Source organism: Neopsephotus bourkii, unplaced genomic scaffold, assembly GCF_033783945.1.
Source record: "Neopsephotus bourkii isolate Nb327-2 ecotype Australia unplaced genomic scaffold, CSIRO-AGI_Nbou_v1 NB_272, whole genome shotgun sequence".
Classification (NCBI taxonomy): domain Eukaryota; kingdom Metazoa; phylum Chordata; class Aves; order Psittaciformes; family Psittacidae; genus Neopsephotus; species Neopsephotus bourkii.
This window is the reverse complement of record NW_026900781.1, coordinates 20,927,765-20,950,711: the sequence shown is the minus strand read 5'-3', so window position 1 is coordinate 20,950,711 and position 22,947 is coordinate 20,927,765. Positions and strand designations below refer to the sequence as shown.

The 22,947-nt window shown below is 42.2% G+C and overlaps 1 protein-coding gene across 1 annotated transcript in view; it reads right to left on the bottom strand.

The window, feature by feature from the left end:
* The window catches only part of MYO10 (myosin X), a 159,558-nt gene that overhangs the window by 114,568 nt on the left and 22,043 nt on the right, over positions 1–22,947 (bottom strand). Inside the window, exon 2 of the mRNA XM_061346703.1 lies at positions 14,813–14,911. Within this exon, the coding sequence (XP_061202687.1) occupies positions 14,813–14,911 (99 nt within the window). The remainder of the gene's footprint in view (positions 1–14,812; positions 14,912–22,947) is intronic.

Sequence of the window (22,947 nt, the reverse complement as noted above, 5' to 3'; positions counted from 1 at the left end):
CACAGGTACTGTCCAGGGAACTGCTGCATACATGGCTGCTAAACTTACTGGGAGCTAAAAAGTTCCTCTCGGTTTGTTATGGGGTATATACATTAGTATTTTCTGTTGCAGAAAATGCTTTCACTCCCATGACTTTAGTCCTGTTTCTGACTAAGTTTCTGACAGTAAGAAAAGCTGCAATACTTCTTAAGCAGAATGCAAAACAAAGAGCACAGTTAGGGGATGGCTTGGGCATTTTTTTCCTTTTGACCCACAGACCTATTTTCAAACACAAAGGAAGAAATGAATAACAAGCCTTTTAATAACTAAATTTCTAGTCCCAGAAACCAAGTTTTCCATGAGCTCAGAGACCAAATTTCAGACACTTACCACCACCGTGTAGCTCAAAATACTTGTAACTGGTTCAAGGTCTTTTAAAAGAAAGTTCAAACTCCATGTGTACTCCAACAGTACAAGCTGGCTTTTCTTCCAAACCTCGTCACAAACCTGTTGTTCAATAATGAGCTTTTAAAACTACGTCTAATAGTAAAATCCATTGCTCCCTTTATACTCACCTCATTATCCCAGCCTCTTGCTGTGCTTGCTCCTTTTAACGGATGGAGCAAGTATTAGCTTGATTTCCTACCACACATCAAGTTTTCAGCTGAGCTTGGCAATATACATTTCTAACAACTGATAAGATCTCTATTAATTTACTATTAAATGAATAAAGCTAGATTTTATTTTGCCTTGCATCTGACAGATAACAAGAACATACCTTACTTTCCTGACACAGTGTATGAAAGTTTTGCATGCAGACGCGACTGATAAGAGGAATTCAAACCAAGGCCAAAACTCAGTGATCATAAAAGAAGTGAAATTAAAATATCCATTTGTGTCCATATATAGAGGGGAAAAAAAAATTTTGTTTTTCCTTCCCCCCCCAAGAAAGAAGCACTCCAGGAATACTACAGTCAATGCATAAGAAAAGTTTTAATACGTGAAGCTACCATTACTTTGATGAGAAAATTAACTTAAAACCTATGCCCATAAAATACAGCCTGCTGAGAAAAACAAAGCAAATAAAAAATTCAGTTAAAAATAATTTCATTGCTAAATTTCACAGATTATATTCCTGAGACCTTGCACATCCAGAGAGCGCCAGGTGCAAATTCCAGAGAAGCAGCACAAAGTAAATTGTGGAAGCTGGAAGAATCATGCTGAGGAATCATGGAAGTCAACATTGTTAAAATCTTGAGCACAAAAAAACCTGGTAATCACTCTCTAAGGCTAAGAAACTCCTGCACTGCAAGCCCACAGGAGCAAGAGCCAGCCCCTCTGACAATATGTGTGCCACACCGCATACAGCATCTTCCCTTAGAAGAAAATGCCAAGGAGGAACTTTCTCCTTACAAGTACTGCTGATGCCAGGACCAGCCACAGGAGCCCTAGCCATCCTTGCTGCTACAGCTCACAATACCCAAGTGCAACATAGGGTTGCCAGCCCAAACCTGCCGTGAGTTTTCCAACTGACCTGGCACTTTTAGTTTCTTACTTTTGCCATTGCCTTTATGCACTACTTGATAGAGTGGTGTAACAAATGGATAAGGATCTGCACGTGTCACTACCCTGCAGAAAACATTAAGCAGCAGTAGCTGATGCCCACATCTGCCTGTATTAAATAATGTATTTTTAAGCACCCAAATATTTTCAAAGAGCGAAAAAAAAAGCAACACAATCCCTCCCTACTGCAAAGACAAGTCTGAGCCTATCAGTACCAATCAACCTCGCTTTAAATAAGCATAACATTCCCCACAAAATTAGTTATTGAAATTAGCTGTGTGGCAGGGGATAAGTCTGGTTTATTTGCTGCAGTAATTTGCAAAGACAAAGCTGTATGCTGGAACTCTTAGACAAAGTGCTGGAGTCAGCAGGACCTGAGGTTCTAGTCAACCACCATCTGACCTTGAAGAAGTCCATCACCTCATCGTAAATCTGTCATCCCAGCTGTGAAGCTGGATGAAAGCAGGACTTTCCTGCAAACTGCATGCTGCGTCTAGTTTGGCCTTTTGTTAAATAAATATAACGCCCCCTCAAAAAAACCCCAAAGAGCTAAACAATGTGTTGGGGATTTTTATACACAAAGCACTTTGTACTGCACAAAAATGGTGTACATTACCAAGTGGGAAGGAAATAGATGTAAATATTTACACATGCGCTGCAAAGAGCTGTGACTCCAGGGACGCGTATGCTGGTAGCTATGTAATTCAGGAACTGCATCAGCATCCTGGGGGTGCCTTCACTAGACAGAAATAACGTTCTAGTCTCCAGAAAGCATGCACTGCGCTAAGAAGGGTAAAGAAAAAAGCCTGACATTAAGGGGACAGTTCCTGCCAGACTGGAAATTAAATTCACTTCAAACAAAATAGAGATTCAACAAAGCTACAAGTGCTCGGAGCTTAATTACAGCAGTACTAACTGCTAAGTTAGTGTCCAAATTTCTTTTTTTTTTCCCCTTCATTTTTCCATCATCTCACAAACTCTTCCAAACAGGCAAGTGTATTTTGGACTGGTAAGTAAGACTGGAAGCACAGAAAGCAGCTATTTCTCCTTATGCAATTTATGCTTGATTCTTGCCTCTCAAGAAGAAAAGTTCAAGCAAAGATCAGGATAAGAAAGAAGGGTCACTTTAGCCAGTATCTTGTCTGTTTCAGTTGTGTCCTGATGCAAGCGCAGGACCTGCTACTTCACATCCCTCCATAACTGAGCTCCTATGGAGGTTACAGGACTTTGTCTTTAGACTGACACTTCTACTATAGTATTTAGATAGGTGACACGAGTCCAGAAAAACGGATTTAAAATCCGTGTTATGTATGAGAATGAAGTTGACTTGGTTCCTTTACACATGGCAAACTGACTCATAGGTTAACAGCTCAAGATTGCAACTTAAAAGCGATGAAAAAATCTGGAACCAGGTTCTGAAGCTTTCCTTACAAGTTAATTTCATCGCCATTATAAAAATAAATCTGTCAGTTCAGAAACTTCTTAAGAGAAGCGGCTACTGTTTTCCATTGCTATTACTTAGAGGTGATCCTGTTTTACAAGCATCACTGTGGTAATGTTTGCCCCTAGTTTGCTAATCAGTTGCCCATTTCTAATCAGCCATTTCTTTCCATTTTCATACACAGAGGAAGCATTGCTTGTAACTGCAACCCTGAACCACATCTGATAAGCTGCTTAGTACTTACATAATGTCCACACTGAAACTGGCAAGTACATCACATTGCACACAGGTTAAAGGACATACAAAGAAATGCATGACTTTCCAGAGCAGCTTCAGCAACTCTGAATCTTCATCTACTTCAAGCTGCCTAATCTGCTCTAAGGACATCAAGTACAGAAAACAGTTTGTCTGCCGTGTGGAGAGTCACATTTAAGGATTTTGCATTCAAACAGCACTGACTCAAGTAGCAAGGTTCAAGGACTTTCCCAAGTGAGACTGCAGAGCTTATGAATAGCACAAGGTGAAGACTGCCCTACCTAACCATGTTTGATTTGGCCAAGGCTTGGGATTTTGTTTTAATCTAGCACCAGTGTGACATTATAACTAAAAAAAAAATATAAAAAAAAATCAAGCCTTCACTTAGAGAAAATCTGTCCAGGATTTCTTCTATAGAAATAGCCATGTATGTGATGCAAAGTAGGCACATTTTGAGTCCAGCAGCTTTGGGAAGCAATGCACATACACATCTGTGAGAGCACCTGCACACACACTCCTCATCTACATACAAAATACAGATACACATGAGTTAATACTTTCAAGAAAAGCTGTATCAACCTATTAGAGGCATTCAGATACTGCATTGCACTGCAGTAGCTCTGCTTCTTTCTGAAAGCATTTGAACAAATGCATTTGATACATACATATGAGCATGTTTGGGATTAACAGGTATCAGCAGCTCATTCAGAGTAACTGAATACAGCAGTGTCTGGTCTGATCTGTTAACACCCTCATACATCTGGAATACAAGGCAAGCAAGCATTTTAAAAAAATGCCCAGAAAAACAACCCAGAAGAAAACTGGAGGTGATGCTTCTTGGCCTCCCCTTTGCCTTCTGCAGAGGTTTTGGTGGATGCAGCCCCTGCCCACCTCAAGGGCTCTGTTCATGTATAAACTCAGTGCAGCAGTCATATTCTCCTTAGAAGTACATGCCCAAATGCTGGGCTTAACTAAGCCTTTGTCACGCTTCTTTTGCTTTCCTGATAGTGCAGAAACACTGCTCCCTCTTCCCACCCCCGAGAGGACATGTGAAAAACATTAACAGATCTCAAATGCGTAGCAGACCTTGAAGTATCCTTGTCAGAACTTTACATTTCCTGGACAAATCTTGCGGTGACAGAAACCCTAGGTAATTACATTTAAGTCAACAATGATGCACAGATAATGCCAATGAAGCCTGGCCATCAGATTTCAATGTATATTAAATGCCTGCTGGAAAGCGGCATTAATAATAGAACGGATTTTATTATTTATTTCTAATGAGAACTCCTTGCTGATGCTAATGAAAAAGAAAAAAGCCACTTTCAAAAGAAAAATAATCAGCAGTAAAAGACATATCATTATTTTCATTATAGTTTGTGGCACTTCTAGCTATTAAGAACACTCCCTTCACAAATCGGTTTTCAATAACTTCCAATTCTGCTACACGTGGGAAGCTTCAGATGAAGTATTTACTGGCAGGTACACACCTTACTAATAATGCATATATTTTCAAATTAGCTTAGTTTATCACCATAAGCAACACAGTATTTTTGCTTCACTCAGGCATACAATAATTCCAGAGATTCGATACATGAACACTCTACTAGGCTTCTCTGGATAAGGTAAGCTTAATTTAAAGAGGGAAATAATTGTTTCCAAGAGGCAAGATTTTATCTTTGCTGTAGAAGTCATCAGTTCAGCTCAGTTACAAATCACTGGAGAAAAATCCCACAGCAAGTGTTCAGTAGAGCCTCAGACACTAAGCAGCTGAACACATTGGGAAAGCCCATCTGCCCCTGGTGTGCTTGAGCTGCTGGTGAGTAAGACCTCCTCACACTTCCCCCAGCAGCTCTGAGCTGCCGCTAACTGTGCTAACCCAATCCGAACCATGTGGAAGGAGAACCAGACAAGCATCTTGACACTTGTGCTCTTCTAGAGCTGAAGGCGGCTTGATGAGGTTTTCTGCTCTGCTGAGGTTTGTAAGGAGGTGCCTAATGCCTAGGACTGAGGCTGCCCCAGTGTCTCCCCAGCAGCCCTGCTCCTGACTGGGGGGTACAATGGGCCCTGGCTGCCCAGCTTTGCTATCACCCACCCAGGGACCTCCCATGCTCTGCTGGGAGCTACAAGCTCAAATCCTCTGGTACAGGTCCCTCTCCTCTTGTATGTGTGCCACAACCACCCAACTGCAAAGGGGCAGTACACCACTTTCCCACAGTGCAAAAACAGGCCCTGCAGCATTTACTAGCTTTCCAGGATTTGACTTCGCAACACTGTTTTTCACTAAGCACATTTTATGGCTGTCCTTAGTTAAGTCAGCTTGGATAGATAAATCTCCTTAAATCACCTCTCTGCTCCATCACGTGTATGGTAAACAGGACCTGGCTTGTTTTACAAAATAAAGCATGTTGGGTGAGGAAGAAACACATGACCTATGCTAACATTTTCTTCCCCTGCTTTAGTAAACATGAAAGCACCAACATTAAAGAGCACTTAAAGTTCCTTTTGCAACTAATACTGAAAGAGTTTATTATCGCATTGCAAAAATGCTTTAGGGGAAATCTCATTCCGATAGCATTCTCATGAGAGAAAAGTCTGACTCTTTCAAACAAGGAGTCGCTTTGAAATGTTCAAGAATGCAAACATCATGGGACCCCTGGGGATACAGTGACACATTTTACCCCACCAGGAAGCTTCTGTGTTCCCTACTGAAAGAACCTGAAGTTCTGCAAGAACTGCATCTTTCAAATGCAGAGCAGTTTGGACATCAAGCCTTGAAAGTAACCTGGACTGAAACTCCAATCTGACTCCACAGATTTAGTTTGTTCAAACTTAGTTTGTGCAGTGAAGGGTACCTGGAGATGCAGAGGATCCCCCTTTGTTCCTGTATTACTTGGATGCACAGAGCTAACACAGACCTCAAGAACTATTTCAGTGAGCCTAGGAGAAAGATCAAAGGTGCCTTCCATGTACAGAACCGCTAGCACACAGGCAAAGGCACCACAACCTTCCCCAGAAGTCCTGCCAAGCAGACGCTGCCTACTTCCCTACACATTGATACCTCCACCTCACCATACCTGTGAGCCGGTACGTGGGCTGGGACCAAACCAGCACACCAAACATGGCACCCTGCACACCTGCCAGGTGACTGCATCTATTAAACTACTGACTTGACTTCAAATAGTAATGCGCAAGGACTTTTCTCCAAGCCCAGGCCTTTGTCACCAATGGGGCAGGAGCAGGACATCACAGAGAAAGGGGGTAACCCCTTCTCAAAACTCTCAGTACTTCTGAAAATGGTTGCTTGCAGACATGCTCAAACGCTAGCACTTTCTCAAAAGCCCTCATTGCATAAAATCCCATCCAGAATTAACCAGTCATTTTTCACTTTTAAATTTAAAATATAAAGAATAAAGACCATTAAAATAAAAAGTCTGCTATAATAAAAAATTAGGTCACTTTCTATTACTTGGGTTTGGCTCAACTCTTGATGGGAATAACTTTACGCACAAGTTGATGGGATTCTTTAAGTAAAAAAATCTCAGTGTCCCTCCTACCATTTATGTACCACTTATGTATCTATCAAACCGCACCAAAGCACAACTGAGTACTGCCCTGTTGCAGAGAAAAGTATCCCAGAGAGTTAATTGCACTTAACATAAACCACGTGTCCCTAAAAACACCAACAACACTGAACAATGAGAGCAGCCCCACATCCAAGGGAATTTAGGAACAAGGGAACAAATAAAGTGACAAGCTTCCTCCTTGTGAAGCTACATACTCATTGTTGTCATTTTTTGGCACGATGCAGTCTGAATTCCTTCCCATGTTTTGTGAACAGCTGAACTGTGTTCCCTTACAAAAGAAATTAATATGGCAGCCTGCATACATCTGCTTTAATCTTAAAACAAAAGCAGTTTTGCTATCTTTAGTACAAGCATAATAAAAGCACCAAAAAAGCACAGATGGTTTGGATTTCCCTTGCAGAAAGCAGGAGAGAAAACTGACATCTCAACTGTTTACGTAGTGACAACCTACAGCGTGCCCGGAGCAAACCAAGGGGACACACAGTAAGCACCCCTTTGTCAACATGTAAGATATGGATTGCTTTCAGTCAGGTCTTATAAAAAGCATAAAGCAATTCTCTGCTCACAGACTAATGCTTTTGTTCGTACAGATTTGATTTATAACGTTAGTAAAACACTTTACAATGGCCACACTAATGCTAAACAAATTAATTTCAGTAAAGCTAAAGCAAACACTACCATTATGTTTAGGCAACACAGAACAAAACCCTTGAAAACCCAACATTAAAGGAGTTATTTATGGTCATTGCTCAGCCCTCCAGCCCTCATCATTTGTGCATTAAAAATCTCCAGGCTGCTCACTTGCAAACTCCCTGACTTCTGACAAAAAGTGGCTATGCATCAGTAGCCAGAAAGTTCCTTTTGAAGGAATAATAAAATCAATTTGATCTGGCAAATGGATCTGGTTTTGTGGGGTTTTGTTGGGTTTTTGCTTTTTCTATTTAGTTTGAGGTTTTTTTAGAATCCAACCTTTCTTCTAAAAGGCCTCACTCTAGGATTAAAACTTTCCCCTTTCTGGAATGAATCAAACTGATAGTGCCTTTCCCAGAAAAGGAAGTAACAGGAAAAAAGTAAGGACAGCACATGTTCAGCATATCCAAGAAGTACTTCATAACCTGCTCTGTATTTTTAATGTAATATATATACAGTAATTTGCAGGAAAGCACACAAAAAGAGGCTTTTCCCTATTACTAACAAATATTCAAAGAATACTAGTTGTGTGCAGTTCTGGTGTCCTCAACATAAAAAGGACACAGAGCTGTTGAAGCAAGACCAGAGGAGAGCCACAAGGATGATCAGGGGACTGGAGCACCTCCCATGTGAAGATAGGCTGAGAAAGTTGGGGCTGTTCAGCCTGGAGAAGAGAAGGCTGCGTGGAGACCTCATAGCAGCCTTCCAGTATCTGAAGGGAGACTATAAGGATGCTGGGGAGGGACTCTTTGTTAGAAATGTAGTGATAGGACAAGGGGTAATGGGTTCAAACTTAAACCGGGGAAGTTTAGATCGGATATAGGGAAGAAATTCTTTCCTGTTAGGGTGGTGAGGCACTGGAATGGGCTGCCCAGCGAGGTTGTGAATGCTCCATCCCTGGCAGTGTTCAAGGCCAGGCTGGACAGAGCCTTGGGTGGCATGGTTTAGTGTGAGGTGTCCCTGCCCATGGCAGGGGGGTTGGAACTTGATTATCTTAAGGTCCTTTCCAACCCTAACTATTCTATGATTCTTTGTAAAAATATCGCTCTTGATATAAAGCAGATAAAAAGGTGAGCTGAAGGAGACAAAAAAAAAAAAGTTTTCTGCTACAGATACAGCATCATGAAATGTCTTTTTAGTATTTCTATGCTATAATAATCAGTATTTCAGAAAAGGTAAGAGACCCAAACTAATGATTTTTTCAATTAGCAGGTACTTAAAAATTAAAAAAGACAGCACATCAGAAAAGAAAAAAAACTAAACACCACCACCTTGTTCAATGGATGAGTGCTTCCACTTGAACCAGTGATCAAACACTGTAGTTGCAAGTAACATCTGGGGGCCTGAAGCAGCATTTCCATTAAGGAAAAATGTGAAGCCCTAAGGTCACGTTACATCCTCACCAGGCACGGGGAGGCTTTTGTGCATTGCGGCTACGCTCCATTAAATGCTTCACAGGAGGGATGGAACGAAGCAGCTCAGTGGGCTTGGGGGACACGTGTAGGCTTGCAGGACATGTATGGCTCTGTAGCCTCACCTGGTTCACTGAAGCCTCCTTCTGAAGAGCACGAGATGGAGAAAGCACAAGTGAGGGGGCATAGCTCCCCCTCCTTCCAGTTCGTCCCAAGCAATGCCCCCAGGCTGGGGTACCACACACCGCCTGCCCAAGCCTGGGAGGAGGCAGGGAGCCCAGTTTCCCCATAGATGCTCCCAGCAGACACTCCTGGCGCCCAGCTCACATCTGTCATGAGCTCTGTTTACAGGCGCATCAACAGATGCTTGCAGCAAGAGTCGCTGGACTTTGACATAGGGCAGAAAGATGTAAACACTTCTGCAGAAGATAAATCCCGAGCACTAAAAGGCACCCCAGCTGACTTCTGGCCCTCCCTGACCCTGCCACATCCCCCAAGCCCAAAATTCCCATACACAGTCCTTAAAAACAACAGAACCAAAACACACAAAAAAACCCCAAACAAGATGCGAATAGCCACAGCACCAAGTATTTTAAGTATACTAGAAATAATCAGGAGAATTATTACAAGTAAGCCAAATATAACTAACTGCAGAATGAGGCAAACTTTACACTGTTTAGACAGATGGAATCCGATTTCCTGGTGTAAAGCTGCTGAATTTGGCATTGACCCTGAGCCCCAAAGACAGGGGATCTGCTGCCCAAAACACATATGGCTAGAGTCGGTAGTCACTATTCTTCATAAGCACCATTAAATTAAAAACTATGAAAGTCTTAATAAATAAAGTTTGCAGAAAGAGATAGATTTATTTAATGCTAAGAGCAGCCAAGACCAAAGCCCACTGAATATAATTGTGTATTTTCTTAAGAGGCTGTATACACAAAGGAACACACAAAGGGCTTCTTTAAAATGCTGCCTTGTAAGGGTGTATTTCAAGAGTAATGGATATTGAAGTCAAGGAAATGTCCACAAAAACGCTGTTCGTAAAGATTGTTGAGTCTTCACGTGGAAGAGCTAGAAGCAAGCACGATGCTTTTCTACAGTAACTAAGAAAATCCTTGTCCAGAAGGATTTACTTCTCCGATGCCCAATCCTAATGAACCAGTGAAGCCAAACACAGCATTTACTGATAAACAGTCCTACTGACTTCAGTAACTTAAGCCAAGTAACTTCAGTGGAGTTATTCATGCCCTGTGAATATAAACGGAAGACTCTCGTTTAAAAGGGCTCCTCACAGTAGCAAAGGCTACCATTAGAGAGACCCAAGCAAGGGTGAGAAAGGACACAAGGCAAAGAAAGAGTCCTTATGAGAAGTGCTTAAGCATTGCCTGCAGGTCTGAGATTTTTATTTCTTTTCTTTTAAACCAAAAATGAGGAAAACACACACTCTCCTGGTATAACCACTCGGCAATTTCAGCATAATCCTATTGCTAACACAAAACATCCAAACAAAAGGAACCCCAAGAACCAAGGAAAGAAAAAAAAAACACCCCCAAAGCTCAAACAAAGCCCAAGTGTGACTCTTCTGAATGAGGTCACGATGAGAAACACTCTCAGCCTTCAAACTAAAGGAGGAGGGGGGTGGGGAAGAAGAAAGGTGAAAACCTCTGTGGAAAACATACTTGAGCCATGTTTAACAAGGACCATCTGTAGCCTTCCAGTCCCCGAGATGCAGAAATGCCCCAGCAGAGCCACAGTAAGTTAAACACACAGGAAAAAATACTTCTGTTGCTGACCAAACCACTTACAGGTCTTTCTGATTCGAAGCTACATATACTGAGCAGCACTGTTTGCTGACATAACACATGACATGAAGGACTTCTTTGTAGAGAAAATTCACAGAAAGCTGGTTTAACTGAGGAAGTCTTTACTGGCGAAATGTGACATCTGTTTTTAAAAAGCCTACATTTTTGGGATATTACCACTCAGCTGCTTCTATTTATAACATACTTGATTTAAAAAGTTCCTTTCAGTCAGCTAAGCAGGTATGCAACTAAGTACCCTGAAATTTCAGTGTCAGACCTGGGTCAGTTTGCAGGAATTGATTCAACTTTTACTTCTCTCTGGATGAATTTCTTCAGAGCAGACTTCCCCTACGCACACACACCTTATATGTCTTACATTATAGGTTTTCCCTTGCAAGGGAATGGGCATTATTAAAATGTGTGCTCTTAGTGCTGGTCTGAAATTCTTCAGTGCTCAAAGGCTTAAACACAGTGCTACTTACACAAACCACCAAGACATTAAAAAATAAAAGAGGGGTGGAGAAACCACACTGATTACACATTTAGTAACATTATTTTTATATATATTTGAATGTATAAATAGAAGAAAAAGTAGGGAGTCCTAATTAGGAGACAAAAAAGATGATCTTGAAATTAATCCCATGCAACTCGACAGTTCTTCTAAAAGGTTTGACAACCCCCAAGGTTTTCCTATTTGCTATCTATGTTTTCACTGGGGACAGTTTCAAGTGTGTCTGTACAAGTCAAGAGCACAATGCAGTCCTCTTCCACACAAGGGGAAAGTCAGTATTTTATCTGAAATAAAGGTTACATTTTTCAGAGAAGAAAAGGAAGGAAACTGGAAAGAGGGTTTATTTCTCAACAAAACCACCGGTACTCTATCCAGCATACACATGTAAGTCATTTCAAACAAAGCATGCAGTAACAGCAGGGCTTTCAGCATTTTATTTAAACATTCACTTGAGTGTTATATATACACAACTTCATTAAAAATTTATAGAATATGACAATGAGGAAATGTCTGCTTTATTGCAAATAAAACTTTAAAGGAAGAAATCATTTTAACCCTAAAAATAGAGGGAGCAAAAATACCCTCAAACATGAAAATATATATATATATAAAAGATTACATTACAGTTACTATATATGTATGTGTCTATATAGACAAGGAAAAATTAGGCCTTTTTTTTTTTTTTTTTTTTTTTTAAGTTTGGGTATTCATGGACTGCACTGACATACTTTAAATGTGTATTCACAGACATGGTGTTACCAAAACATCAGGCACTGAGTCCTTCACCAGCTCTGTCCACTGTAATGGAACAAAAAACAAACCAACCAATCTGCCAACCAGCAAATGAGTACAGCATCTTCTCTTCTGTAAAGCATCTGGGAGGTGCTTATAAAGAGGAAAATCATTTACAAAATGAACTGTGCTCACTGCAGCTTCTCAAGCCATTGTAAACCTTTCATTTTCAAGGCCAGCCTGCAGAAGGCTTTTCGTGAGGCACTCCAGAGCCAGCTGCAGTCCAGCATCATGAACGTCTGCTAAGAGGGATGTCATACCTTTCATCTCCCACTTCTTTATCATGGGCTGGGATGGTGAAACATGGCCATGATGTACTCATCCCATCCCTGTGTGTAATGAGCCTTTCACCTACTGTCTATAGTGCCATGCTTCCTTCCTCCTCCCTCCTAACACTCCTTCCACAACGAGTTAAGAGCACTTCTCCTATGAAGACAGGCCAAGTGAGTTGGGCTTGCTCAGCCTGGAAAAGCAAAGGCTTCACGGAGACCCTATTGCTGCCTTCCAGTTCCTAAAGGGGGCCTACAAGACATCTGGAGAGGGCAGGTAAGGGGGGATGGCTTTAAGGTCAGAGGGGAGATTTAGGTTAGATATTAGGAAGAAACGCTTTACTATGAGGGTGGTGAGACACTGAAACAGGTTGCCCAGGGAAGCTGTGGATGCTCCATCCCTGGAAGTGTTGAAAGCCCTCAGTGGACAGGGCTTTAAGCAACCTGATCTAGTGGAAGGTGTCCCTGCTTACAGCAGGAGAGGCTGGACCAGATGACCTTAAAAGGTCCTCCTCAACCCAAACTGTTGTATAAGTCTGTGAAGGTTGTTTCATAGCAATTTGCTCAGGGAAACCCAAACCTACAAACTGAAATTTCCTTTTTAGTATATTATTCACAGACATGGTGTTACCAAAACATCAGGCACTGAGTCCTTCACATATTTTCCCCACAGCCTATGAAATCAGCTTGTTTTATAACCACCTCACACAGAGGGTGACAACAGCAGAAGGCAGTACTGCAATCGTCTTTAATGGTAATTAACTAATAGACTGCTTAATTGAAACATTCAGGCAACACAAAAATACTTGAGAATGAATTACATTGTCATGTGATTACCAAGAAAAAATTCAATACCTGAGATGCAACTTCTTAAAATATTAAAAGGTTCTGTAGATTCTTGCAGTGTTGGCATTGGGTAAGATTCCCTACAACCAATAGTCCTCTAGCGTACAACTGTATGCCACTGCAGGATTCTGCAGCCAATTTATCTTACTCAGAACAGAAAAAAGAAATTAAGATGTATTGTGTTACGCTGTTTCCATTACTCTACAAACTGATGTTTGCACAGGCTTGAAATCCAAACTCAAAAGTAAAACTTGAGCACAATTTCAGCAAACACACCTTCCTAGCCCACCACCCTGTCAATCACATTCTGAGGAGTCGTGCAAAATGCTCAGTGGAAAAATGAAAAAGTGCGAAGTCTAGTACAAGCTACTGAATCAAAGATTAATAACAATGTAATAAGGTCCAAACACTTTCATCAGTTTGTCATTAGGCTTGAATATGAGCTGCAGCTGTCAAAAGGGTCTGGGAATCAATACACTGGCCACGCTTCAAAAAATCATCATCACCCCATATTTCTGCAACCTGACTCCTTGCTTCCCCTGCCTTGCTCTTCAAAGTGATATACAGCATTGCAGGGATTTCCAGGCTAACAGGGATAATCATCAGGCATTATCTTAGTTTCATTTCACCTGCTTGCAACCTTCTGCAGTGTGCAGGTCATCAAACAGCAAGGGCAAGATGGGCTAAAAGGTTATCAGGAAAAGCAATGGGAAAAAAAAAAAAGTATTAATTGGGCAATGTCAGCTGGCCAGGTCCTTTTGCACACAAGGTGTGCTCCTGAAAACATAAGCCTTGAAAGGATTAAGTTATTAAATGCAGTGAATTGCTAGTGTGCCTTTGGCTGAGCAGTAGCCAGCTCAGACCTGCCAAGGAGACAAATGCCACATCACAGATCTGAAGTCTGCTACCTACAACCCTCCCGTTTTGCATCACCTGCTTTTAACACAAGCAGGCCAAACCAATGAAGTCTGTTGGTTTCACCACCACCACCACCTCCACCCATGGTGTAAAGAGGAAAATTAATTAAAGAAAAAGAAAAAAAGGAGGGGGGGAGAGACAAGCTCCAGCTCCCCATCAGCTTCCTTCACTACTGGCAGCCAGCCAAACAGTGACACACTGCCTGGGATGGCCAAAATAACCCAAGGAGATGCTGGGATGAACCTCTGTTCCTAGCAGGAGCCAGGAGTGCTTGACAGCTAGGAAGCAGGTGTAATCAGTCCCTCAATCCTCTTGTAACAGGAGCTGCTGGAGCTGCCCCAGTTTTGCTCTTCCAGTTCTGCCTTGCTGCTTCCCATTGTACCTGTGGCACTCCACTACCGTGATGCCACAGTGCCAAGTGCCAGCCCCCTTTTATGTTACTGTGAGGAAATACAACCACAGAGAGGCCACCTACCTATTGCAAAATATGTAACCACAGACCTATGGGGAACAAGGCTCTCATACCTGGCAGTGTGGCTTCAGCTTTGTCAGGCATAATCATAGCAACTAACCAGACAGGCAATGGAAAGAGCTATTAAAACTGAGTTGCACATTCTGGTCATACAAAAGGAATATTTTATTCACAAACCTTAGGCTTTTAGTTTCACCTCTGCCCTGCCCACAAGGAGAAAGCTTCTTTTCCACAGAGTGGCAAAAAGAGGTAAACAGGAACACTGCCCATACCTGACCATAGTCTGTCCTGAATACGACGACTCCTTCCGCACAGGAATGCACAGTACTGGGATAATGCTGATTATTTTCTCGCAGCCAGACCCGAGACCCCTACAATAAACAAAATAGAGTTATGGATACCATAACTGTAATAGTTTTTAGTGAAAAAAGAACTTCACTTAATACTTTTCTCTGGAAATACTTATAAAGTAGAAGGAGAGAAGGCAAAAACAAAATCCAAATAAGCAAGTGAAATAAATAAAACAATCTCTTAGTAGGTATTTGTTGGTTTCTGTCAGAAGAGTAAACACAGGAGAATTACACTTAAGTGCTTTTTTTCCCCCCTGTAGAAGTTCCCAAAAGCCAGCAACAGCAGCTGGAGCCAATTCTGTGAGTCATGTGCCTCATGTTAGCACACGTAAAATTACAAAGAGCTGTTTGAATTTACACACAGTTTAAAAGATCCTCCACAAAGCCGGCTGGCTCCCTACCTGTTTATTTTCAACCTCTGCTAGGCACTCACAGCACGTCCCCCAATCATCTTTCACCTTTTTTCTAAGCCACGCTGCCCTTTATACCGTCCTCCTCTCCTGGCTGCCCAGCAACACAGAGGGTTTAAAAAAAGCCAACAAACTGCTAGCAAGCAAGGTTACAAAATAACAATATTTGCTTTTTAGAGGTGAGGAAGCAATGGAGACACTATCGGTGAGAAACCTACATCAGTCTAAGAAGACAGGGCAGGCACAGACTTTCAACTTCCACCTAGCTGGTAGATCCAGCATCAAGAAAACAGACATGACCAGCACTGAGAACAAGGGAGGAGGAACCACAGCTGATGCTGCAGCAAAAGCCATCCATGAACAAAACCCACTCAAGTTGCTCCAGTGCAGAAGGCTTCAGATGGCATGAAAACATTGAGCAAGAACAGCAGCACTCCATAGCCTGACCTCCAACCCCAGCTATGCTCCCATTCTCTGCAAACAGCCAGCAGGGTCCATATCAGAAAGACAACAGTTCAGTGGTATTTAGGGAACGGAGATTTTTTATTTCCAGCAGAAGAGCAAAATTCTCTCCTACAGAATAAGCAGAAAAGGGCTGGGATGTACCCTCATGACCATGAGGTTGTGACTTGGGTGTACAATCACTGAGAAAAGCCAATTCAAATGATTAGTTTTGCTTGCTACCATCCAAAGGTTGTCCTTGCTTTCTCTGATGGGAGAACAGCAGCACTGAGACACAAAATAATGCTCACAATGTAAAGACCCCTGCTGCTTGATTTCTGCAAATGCTGAGAGCTCAGCTGCAGACAGAGAACCAGGTAAGGGCATCCCTCATTTTTTTTCACTTCCACCTTTTGGCAAACAGATTTGTATTTTAAATGCTGCAAATGCTTGCGGAGCTGTTTCCTCTTCTACCTCCAGAACCTCAAGCCAAATGGTTCCCAACTTTACAGCAAGTCCAAGGCAGTTCAAATGCAGGATATGTCAACTCAAAAGCACAAGGTGAGGGCAGAGGGGAACAGAAAAAAAGCGTGCTAGCATCTGAGGGGGGAGGGAGGAGCAGGAGGCTAGGAAGCAGCGGGGACAGGACTCTCCAGAGTGATAAAAACAATAGAAAGGATTTAAGTATTTAGTTCAAAACCCAGTGACAGCAGTGGGGAGACTTCCACCTGCTCCCCTGGGTCTGCATCAGACTCCAGCTGGCAGAAAACCCAAGGGTGATATGTTTTTAATGCTCACAAGCTGCAGGAAAACCCTCATGCTGAGCAGTCCGAGGGCACCTCTCACCCTGCTCCTTCCATAGGGAGGAAGGCCGATGCAAGGGCACTGCTCTTGAACTTCCTCTGGTATCACACCACTGGAGCCAGTAAATAGAATGTCCTGTGTCCCTTAGGTACAGGTGTATGTGTGATGACAGCTTTGGAAGGCAACATCCTCATTAGTAAGGAATATCTACAACTGCTGGGGGGGGGGGGGGAGACAAAGGGTCTGAAAGAGCATTAGTGCAGTTGCTGCCATCAGCCCATTGTCCCCAAGAGTACTCAGGAGTGAAAACTTGAGGCTTGCAGCTGCCCAGAAGCCCCTGTGGGGTGGTGCAATGTGCTCTGACACATGCCACCTGCTCTGCTTAGTCCACCACAGTGTGGGTCTAAAGCCTGTAAGGCACAAGTGCACAGCAGTGCATAGTAAGAGAGCTCCTGCTCAAAGTGGGGTGAACTGAGTCTTTTGCTTCAGACTGCAGTATGTCCCCAGCCACCTCGCTTCACCTGTGCATCACAGAAGGATGGAAAGTATCTGTGGAGATCAACTTGTCCAAACCCTTGCTCAAGCACAGCCACCTAGAGCTGGCTGTCCGGGACTCTTGTCCAGATGACTGTTGAGTATCCCCAAGGATGGAGACTCCACAAATTCCCTGTGCCACCTGTGCCAATACCTGGTCACTCATACAATGTAACAGTGATTCTTCATGTTTAGAGGAAACCTCCTGCATTTCAGTTTGTGCCCATTGCCCTGGTGCTGTCAGTGGGCACCACTGAAGAGTCTGGCTGTGTCCCCTTTGCACCTTTCATCCACATACTTCTATATGCTAATGATATATATGTGTAAGCCTCCCCTCAGGGGCTTCTCAAGCCTGAATAGTTCCAGCTCTCTCAGCCTTTCCTCATAGGAGAGATGCTCCAGTCCCTTCAACACCTTTGTGGTCCTTCCTCAGACCCTATCAAGTATGTCTATGTCCCTCCTGGCATACTTTTCTAATGCATCCATCCCAAATACTAGGTATTTGGGTATATATACTAGGTAGAAACCTCATGAGAGGCAATATTCCTGAGTTATCACAGGACACCATAAGAATGAATTGTCAGCCCATGAAATAACTCCATTAAATCTGACAATCCCTGCTTCATGTTTGAATGTTTTGTTGTTACTGATGGGATCATTCTGGCATAAAATGGAAGGACAGCAAGGTTGTTCAGCACAAAGAAAATTTTTACTTCACTGGACTTTCCTGCCTCAACCTAAAAACCCCACAGGAGAAAGGCTTATACCCCCCTCCAGTAAATAACCATAGCTTTGTTCAGAAATTGTAACAGATTTAATGATGGTGACTACTGATTCCGCCAAGCTATGCAGAGGTGATGGCCAAAGGAAGGTATGTACTGCAGTCACCCCAAGTAGCAAAGGGAATTCAGCCCAACATTCCCCACCACCCAGAAAAATGCTTTCTGGGTGGGCATTAAGTGTCTGTACCCATCAGCCTCCCCCTCCTCCTCCTAGATAAAATTGATCCATATAAAAACATGTATAAACGGACAAAAAGCCAATTTGACAAAATGCAGTCAAGTTCTTCACGTGCTTCAGGACAACCTAACTCCTGTTGTTCCACTAGTTTATTATTTGCCAAAATCTCCAAGCTCGAGTTTATGCTTTCAAGGGCAAGAAAAAGATTATAACATTAAGCAGCAACAACATTTGCCAAAACCTCAGCATTCAAAATAGCCTCTCACAAGGAGAAGAATGCTTTCCATCTTGTACTAAATAATTAATTTTGCATATTTCTTTCTATGAAAGTGGGGAAAAAGGGCCTGCACAGAAGAGTTCACTTGGTTGGGCTAGTCCTAAAATAGCTTATTTTAGAGGAGGAAAGGGCCTGATTTAAACAAATGTACATTGTTAGGGGTCAATAGCTGCTATTCATGGGAGGCTGGAACAATGCATTTCACAAAGCCCGAGGCATCTGAAATGCAAATACAACGTGTTCCCTGGCAAGGTAGCTCAACAATACCCTATCTGTCCATGGGCTGCAAGACCTTCCCCTCTGGGGGAGGGAAGGAACAAAAGTGTCTTGGCAAAAGATACCTTGCAAACTATGCAAGTTACAGCCACCAACTGGGCAGCTGTCCCTCCACCATGCATTAACTATGAACAAGTAACAGTTTTGAGAACAAAATCTTCCAGAGTACTTAACTTATGCACAAGACTTGTTGTATGGGACCCACCTGAGGAAAGACTCCACTCAACGCACATGACAGCACATGGAACTGATCTGAATCTGTTTTGGGGAGAGAAGCCTAGTAACTTGGGTTACTCCAGAGCTCCCCAACACCTCGTTCTTCTGAGGTAAAAGGGCAAAACAAAGCCACGGAGAACTTACTGAAACACAGTGGGTTTTATTTCTGTGAAACAAGGTTGTAAAAATACTTGGACTAGCATTTGCAGAAGAAGGGCCGTATGCCATCATTTCCATTGCAAATAAACTTCTACCAACTGCAAAAGTCAAAGGAAATAGGTTTGCAAATCTCATGGCTGTAAGACCACCCAGAGAAGCTCCTAGTCCTTCTACCTCTCAGATTTTGCTGCTGAAAACACAAACACTACCTCTTGCCTTCCCCTCTATTCTGTTCCTGGAAATGATAAAAATCCTTTTATACTTTATATTGGACACATAGACTGAAAATCACAAAATTAACTAAGAACTTAGTTGAGATAAGTTAAAATGGTAGAGCATTCATCACAAAATGGTAATTAACAGAATAGATTTCAGAGGCATACAGGTTGTATGCCGAATAAAAGAACTGTCTGCATATTAACCACATTTTTTCATATATAGGATATCTCTATATAAAAGAGCAGATATTGTATAATAACTGTGTTCTCATCCAAGTGAAAACACTATTAATTCACATTATAATATCAAATCCAGCCAACTCATCAATGCAGTCAATTCAAAGCAGTTAAAACTGCTTTAAATTAACAGCAATGAATGTAGGTTGTGCTACATCTGCATTCTAAAAGCATTTTGCTATTAGGACTTGGCAAAGCAAAAAAAAACAATAGCCAATTTGTATTTTGAGAACCTTTTGTATACACATCTCAGTAGCTTGCCTCCAAATACAAAGTTTGAGAGACAGGAAGAGATGTTATTAACTAGGTCAAGCTGGACATAGCTTTATAATGCAAAAGATAACCAAAATCACGTTTATCCTTGTTCCTCCCCTTCACCAATTCACAAGCTGATTTCAAACAAAGAAGGCCACAGCAAGGAAGAAGCTACCCAGGAAAGAATACAACTTACTTGATAATTTTGTATTAATGAACAGTTTTGCTTCTAAAAACCTTGTCCTTCAGTGTCAGCTATGCTCTACTGAAAACACTTCAGTACCCTAAATATTAACATGTCATCTGCATGCCTAGCCAGACAACTATGTGGCAAACATGAAGTTCACTGGAAGCTGGATATACCTTCCCAATTTCAACCTGAAAATGAAGTGTTCAGCCTCTTAAGCAGAAGATCTGACCTGTTCTTATCTAAGAAGGACCATACCCAAGTTCAGGGAAACAAGTAGCAATGGCCATTTGCCTGACATACTATTCTGTCATTCAGAGTACTGATCTAGATCCTCTCCTTTGCTTCCCCAGTACAACTTCCCTGTGCTCATCAAAACAAGGCTACCACAACAGCCAGATGTCAGTGGTGCCTGAATACAAAAACCACCACAAAGGTCTGTATACACTACTGCCACACAACATACAACAGGGAAATACATGAATGTTCCAGAAATCACTCCAAGATAGGATTACTGATGGGTTCCATTCCTCTCCAGCCAGCCTGTCTTCCCTCTGTGAATACTCAAAAAACCACCAGTTTTCATCCAGAGCAGGAGTGGGATGGACAGAATTACACAGAAGGACTAGTTGAACCTTAAGTTTCTGTAGATAGTGAGAGAAAGCACAGATTTGAAAGGCATTTGAGCATGTAATTTAAATTTCAGTACCTTAAACTCCATGAACTGACTATGCAGTTAAATCTAGGCACATACTTAATGCAGCTGAATTGGGTAAAAATCATTTTCAGAACACAGGACTAATCAGCATTTCCTCTGAGAACACAGCAGTACACCACTAATGCCTTTCTCTCAACAAATTTATGTGTGAGTAATCCTACTTTGCTTTACTGTTTTAAAGCAGAACAAGGCCATGAAGATGTTTCCATGGGATATAAGGTCAGTTGGGGGGGTGTGTGGGGTGTGAGTTAGTTTCCTGCAGAACACAGTCTCCTTGAAAATGAGATGTTTCTGTTGCCTGTCCATCCCCCACACCAGATCAAAGCACCAGCTCTCCTGTTCCTGAGTGAGGTCTGCACAACAGCTGCTGGTTAACCTTGAACAGCCTCCACCTCCTTCTGTTTCAGTAATTGGAGATAGCACAGCACTGACTAGGGCATACCACTTTACAAACATAAAACCGCATTAAAACCTGCACTATGGCTGTCTTGAGAGGGAACAAGAATAAATTTGTACCTTTCCCAGGCCTTCGAAAGTATTAGCCCTTCTTACAAGAGCACCACTTCATATTAATACATGATTTTAAAAAATAAGAACTAAAAAAAAACAACACGAACACCAGCCCTATGCATTTTATCTTCCAGTTATGCTCAAACAGCACAGAGATTCCCCTCTATATATGCAGGTGGCCAAGCACAGTCCTCCCCATCTTCTTGCTGAAGAGTGTGAAGACACTGTCTACTTTTCCATCACAGTCTATGCTGATGTGAGGGGTAGCAGTGGCTAGGTAAAATGCAGACCACCTGCTACATCCATGGTCATCTTAAAAGTATCATGTAATTCTCTCCCCTTATTCGAATTCCTAAAGATGACTATTCAATATCCAGAAAAAACAAAGCAAAACAACTTAAGACTTACCCGAAGAACCAAACAAGCCCCAACTCTGCCTTCACAGATTTCAGTAAGAGTTGCAGTTCTGTCTTTGATGACAGCAGTTTTGCCAAGCACTCATTTTTCCAAAACCATGTGCTTTTTATTAGTCCTGACTACAATGCAAAAGAATAAACAAAAACCCCATAAATATATCTAAAAAAAAGCCCAACAACAAAAACAAACAAAACCCAAAACAACCAAACACAAACCCACAAAACCCCCAAAACTTTGTTTCCTTTAAGCCAACTGAATTTAACCAATCTGTATATATGCACACACTAATTCCACGTCTATGGGAGTTGAGGGGTTTTATCCTCAACAGGTATTTGAAGGAAGACAGAACAGAGGAAGGACAGTGTACATAAAAGCAGCAGGGGAACAGAGACTCTCCACTAAAAACCATTCACCAAAGCCTACAGCAATATAGCAAGAGCAGTTATCCCAGCACGACTGCCCAAACAAGCCCATTTAAATCACCACTAACTTCTGCTAACAGAATGTTTTCCGTATCGTCTAGTAGCTATGCTGCTGTGCAGCTCTATTACTGACTCGGGGGACATGAGGACAGCCTGCCAAAATGCCTGTAGCTCATCCACCATGCTTGGTTGTGCTGGGAGTTCCCAGTCCAAAAGCAAAAAGTTGCCAAGCCTGGTAACTTATGCTACATGACAAGCTCATAAACCTGCATCAAGGTAGAGAAGGATTTCTAAATCCACATGTGTGATATTATGCTAGCACCCTATTCTCATTCCCTCCTACAGCTACCCTCTTGGGACCAGTGTCTCAACAACCAGTGAGGCAAATGGATGGTAGAAACATCATCTTCACTACCCTCTTTATTGGGCCTTATTCACACAACTTGGCTCCTCATAAGAAACTTAGCCCTTTAAAAGTTTCCAGGTACTGAATTGGTCATTAGCCACAGGTCTCAAAGGCTCTCAAATCTATGTCACTAAGGGGCTCATCTACATGGTTTCTAAATACTTCCAGGGACAGTGATTCCACTGCTTCCCTGGGCATCCTGTTCCAATGCCTGATCCCCCCCTCTCAGTGAAGAAATTTTTCCTCATATCCAGTCTAAACCTCTCCAACACAGCTTGAGGCCATTTCCTCTTCTCCTATCACTTGTTACTTGGAAGAAGAAACCAGAATCACACAGAACAAGTCAAATATGGGTTATGAAACAACTTGAGGTATTAGGGAACCAGTACTACATACCCAGCACCCAACCATACTTAAAAAATAATTAAATGAAAATTGACCAATCCTAAAAATCCATAATGTAAGCAACTTGCCTTGGGGAAGTGCACTCCTCTACATCCAAAGCCCACCTGTGGTACTTCCAAACCAAAGCAGGTTTGGAAGATTAAATGATCCTTTGGAGTGTGTGGATGCCCCTACAAATAGCAAGCAGCACGACACCCGCCTGTTC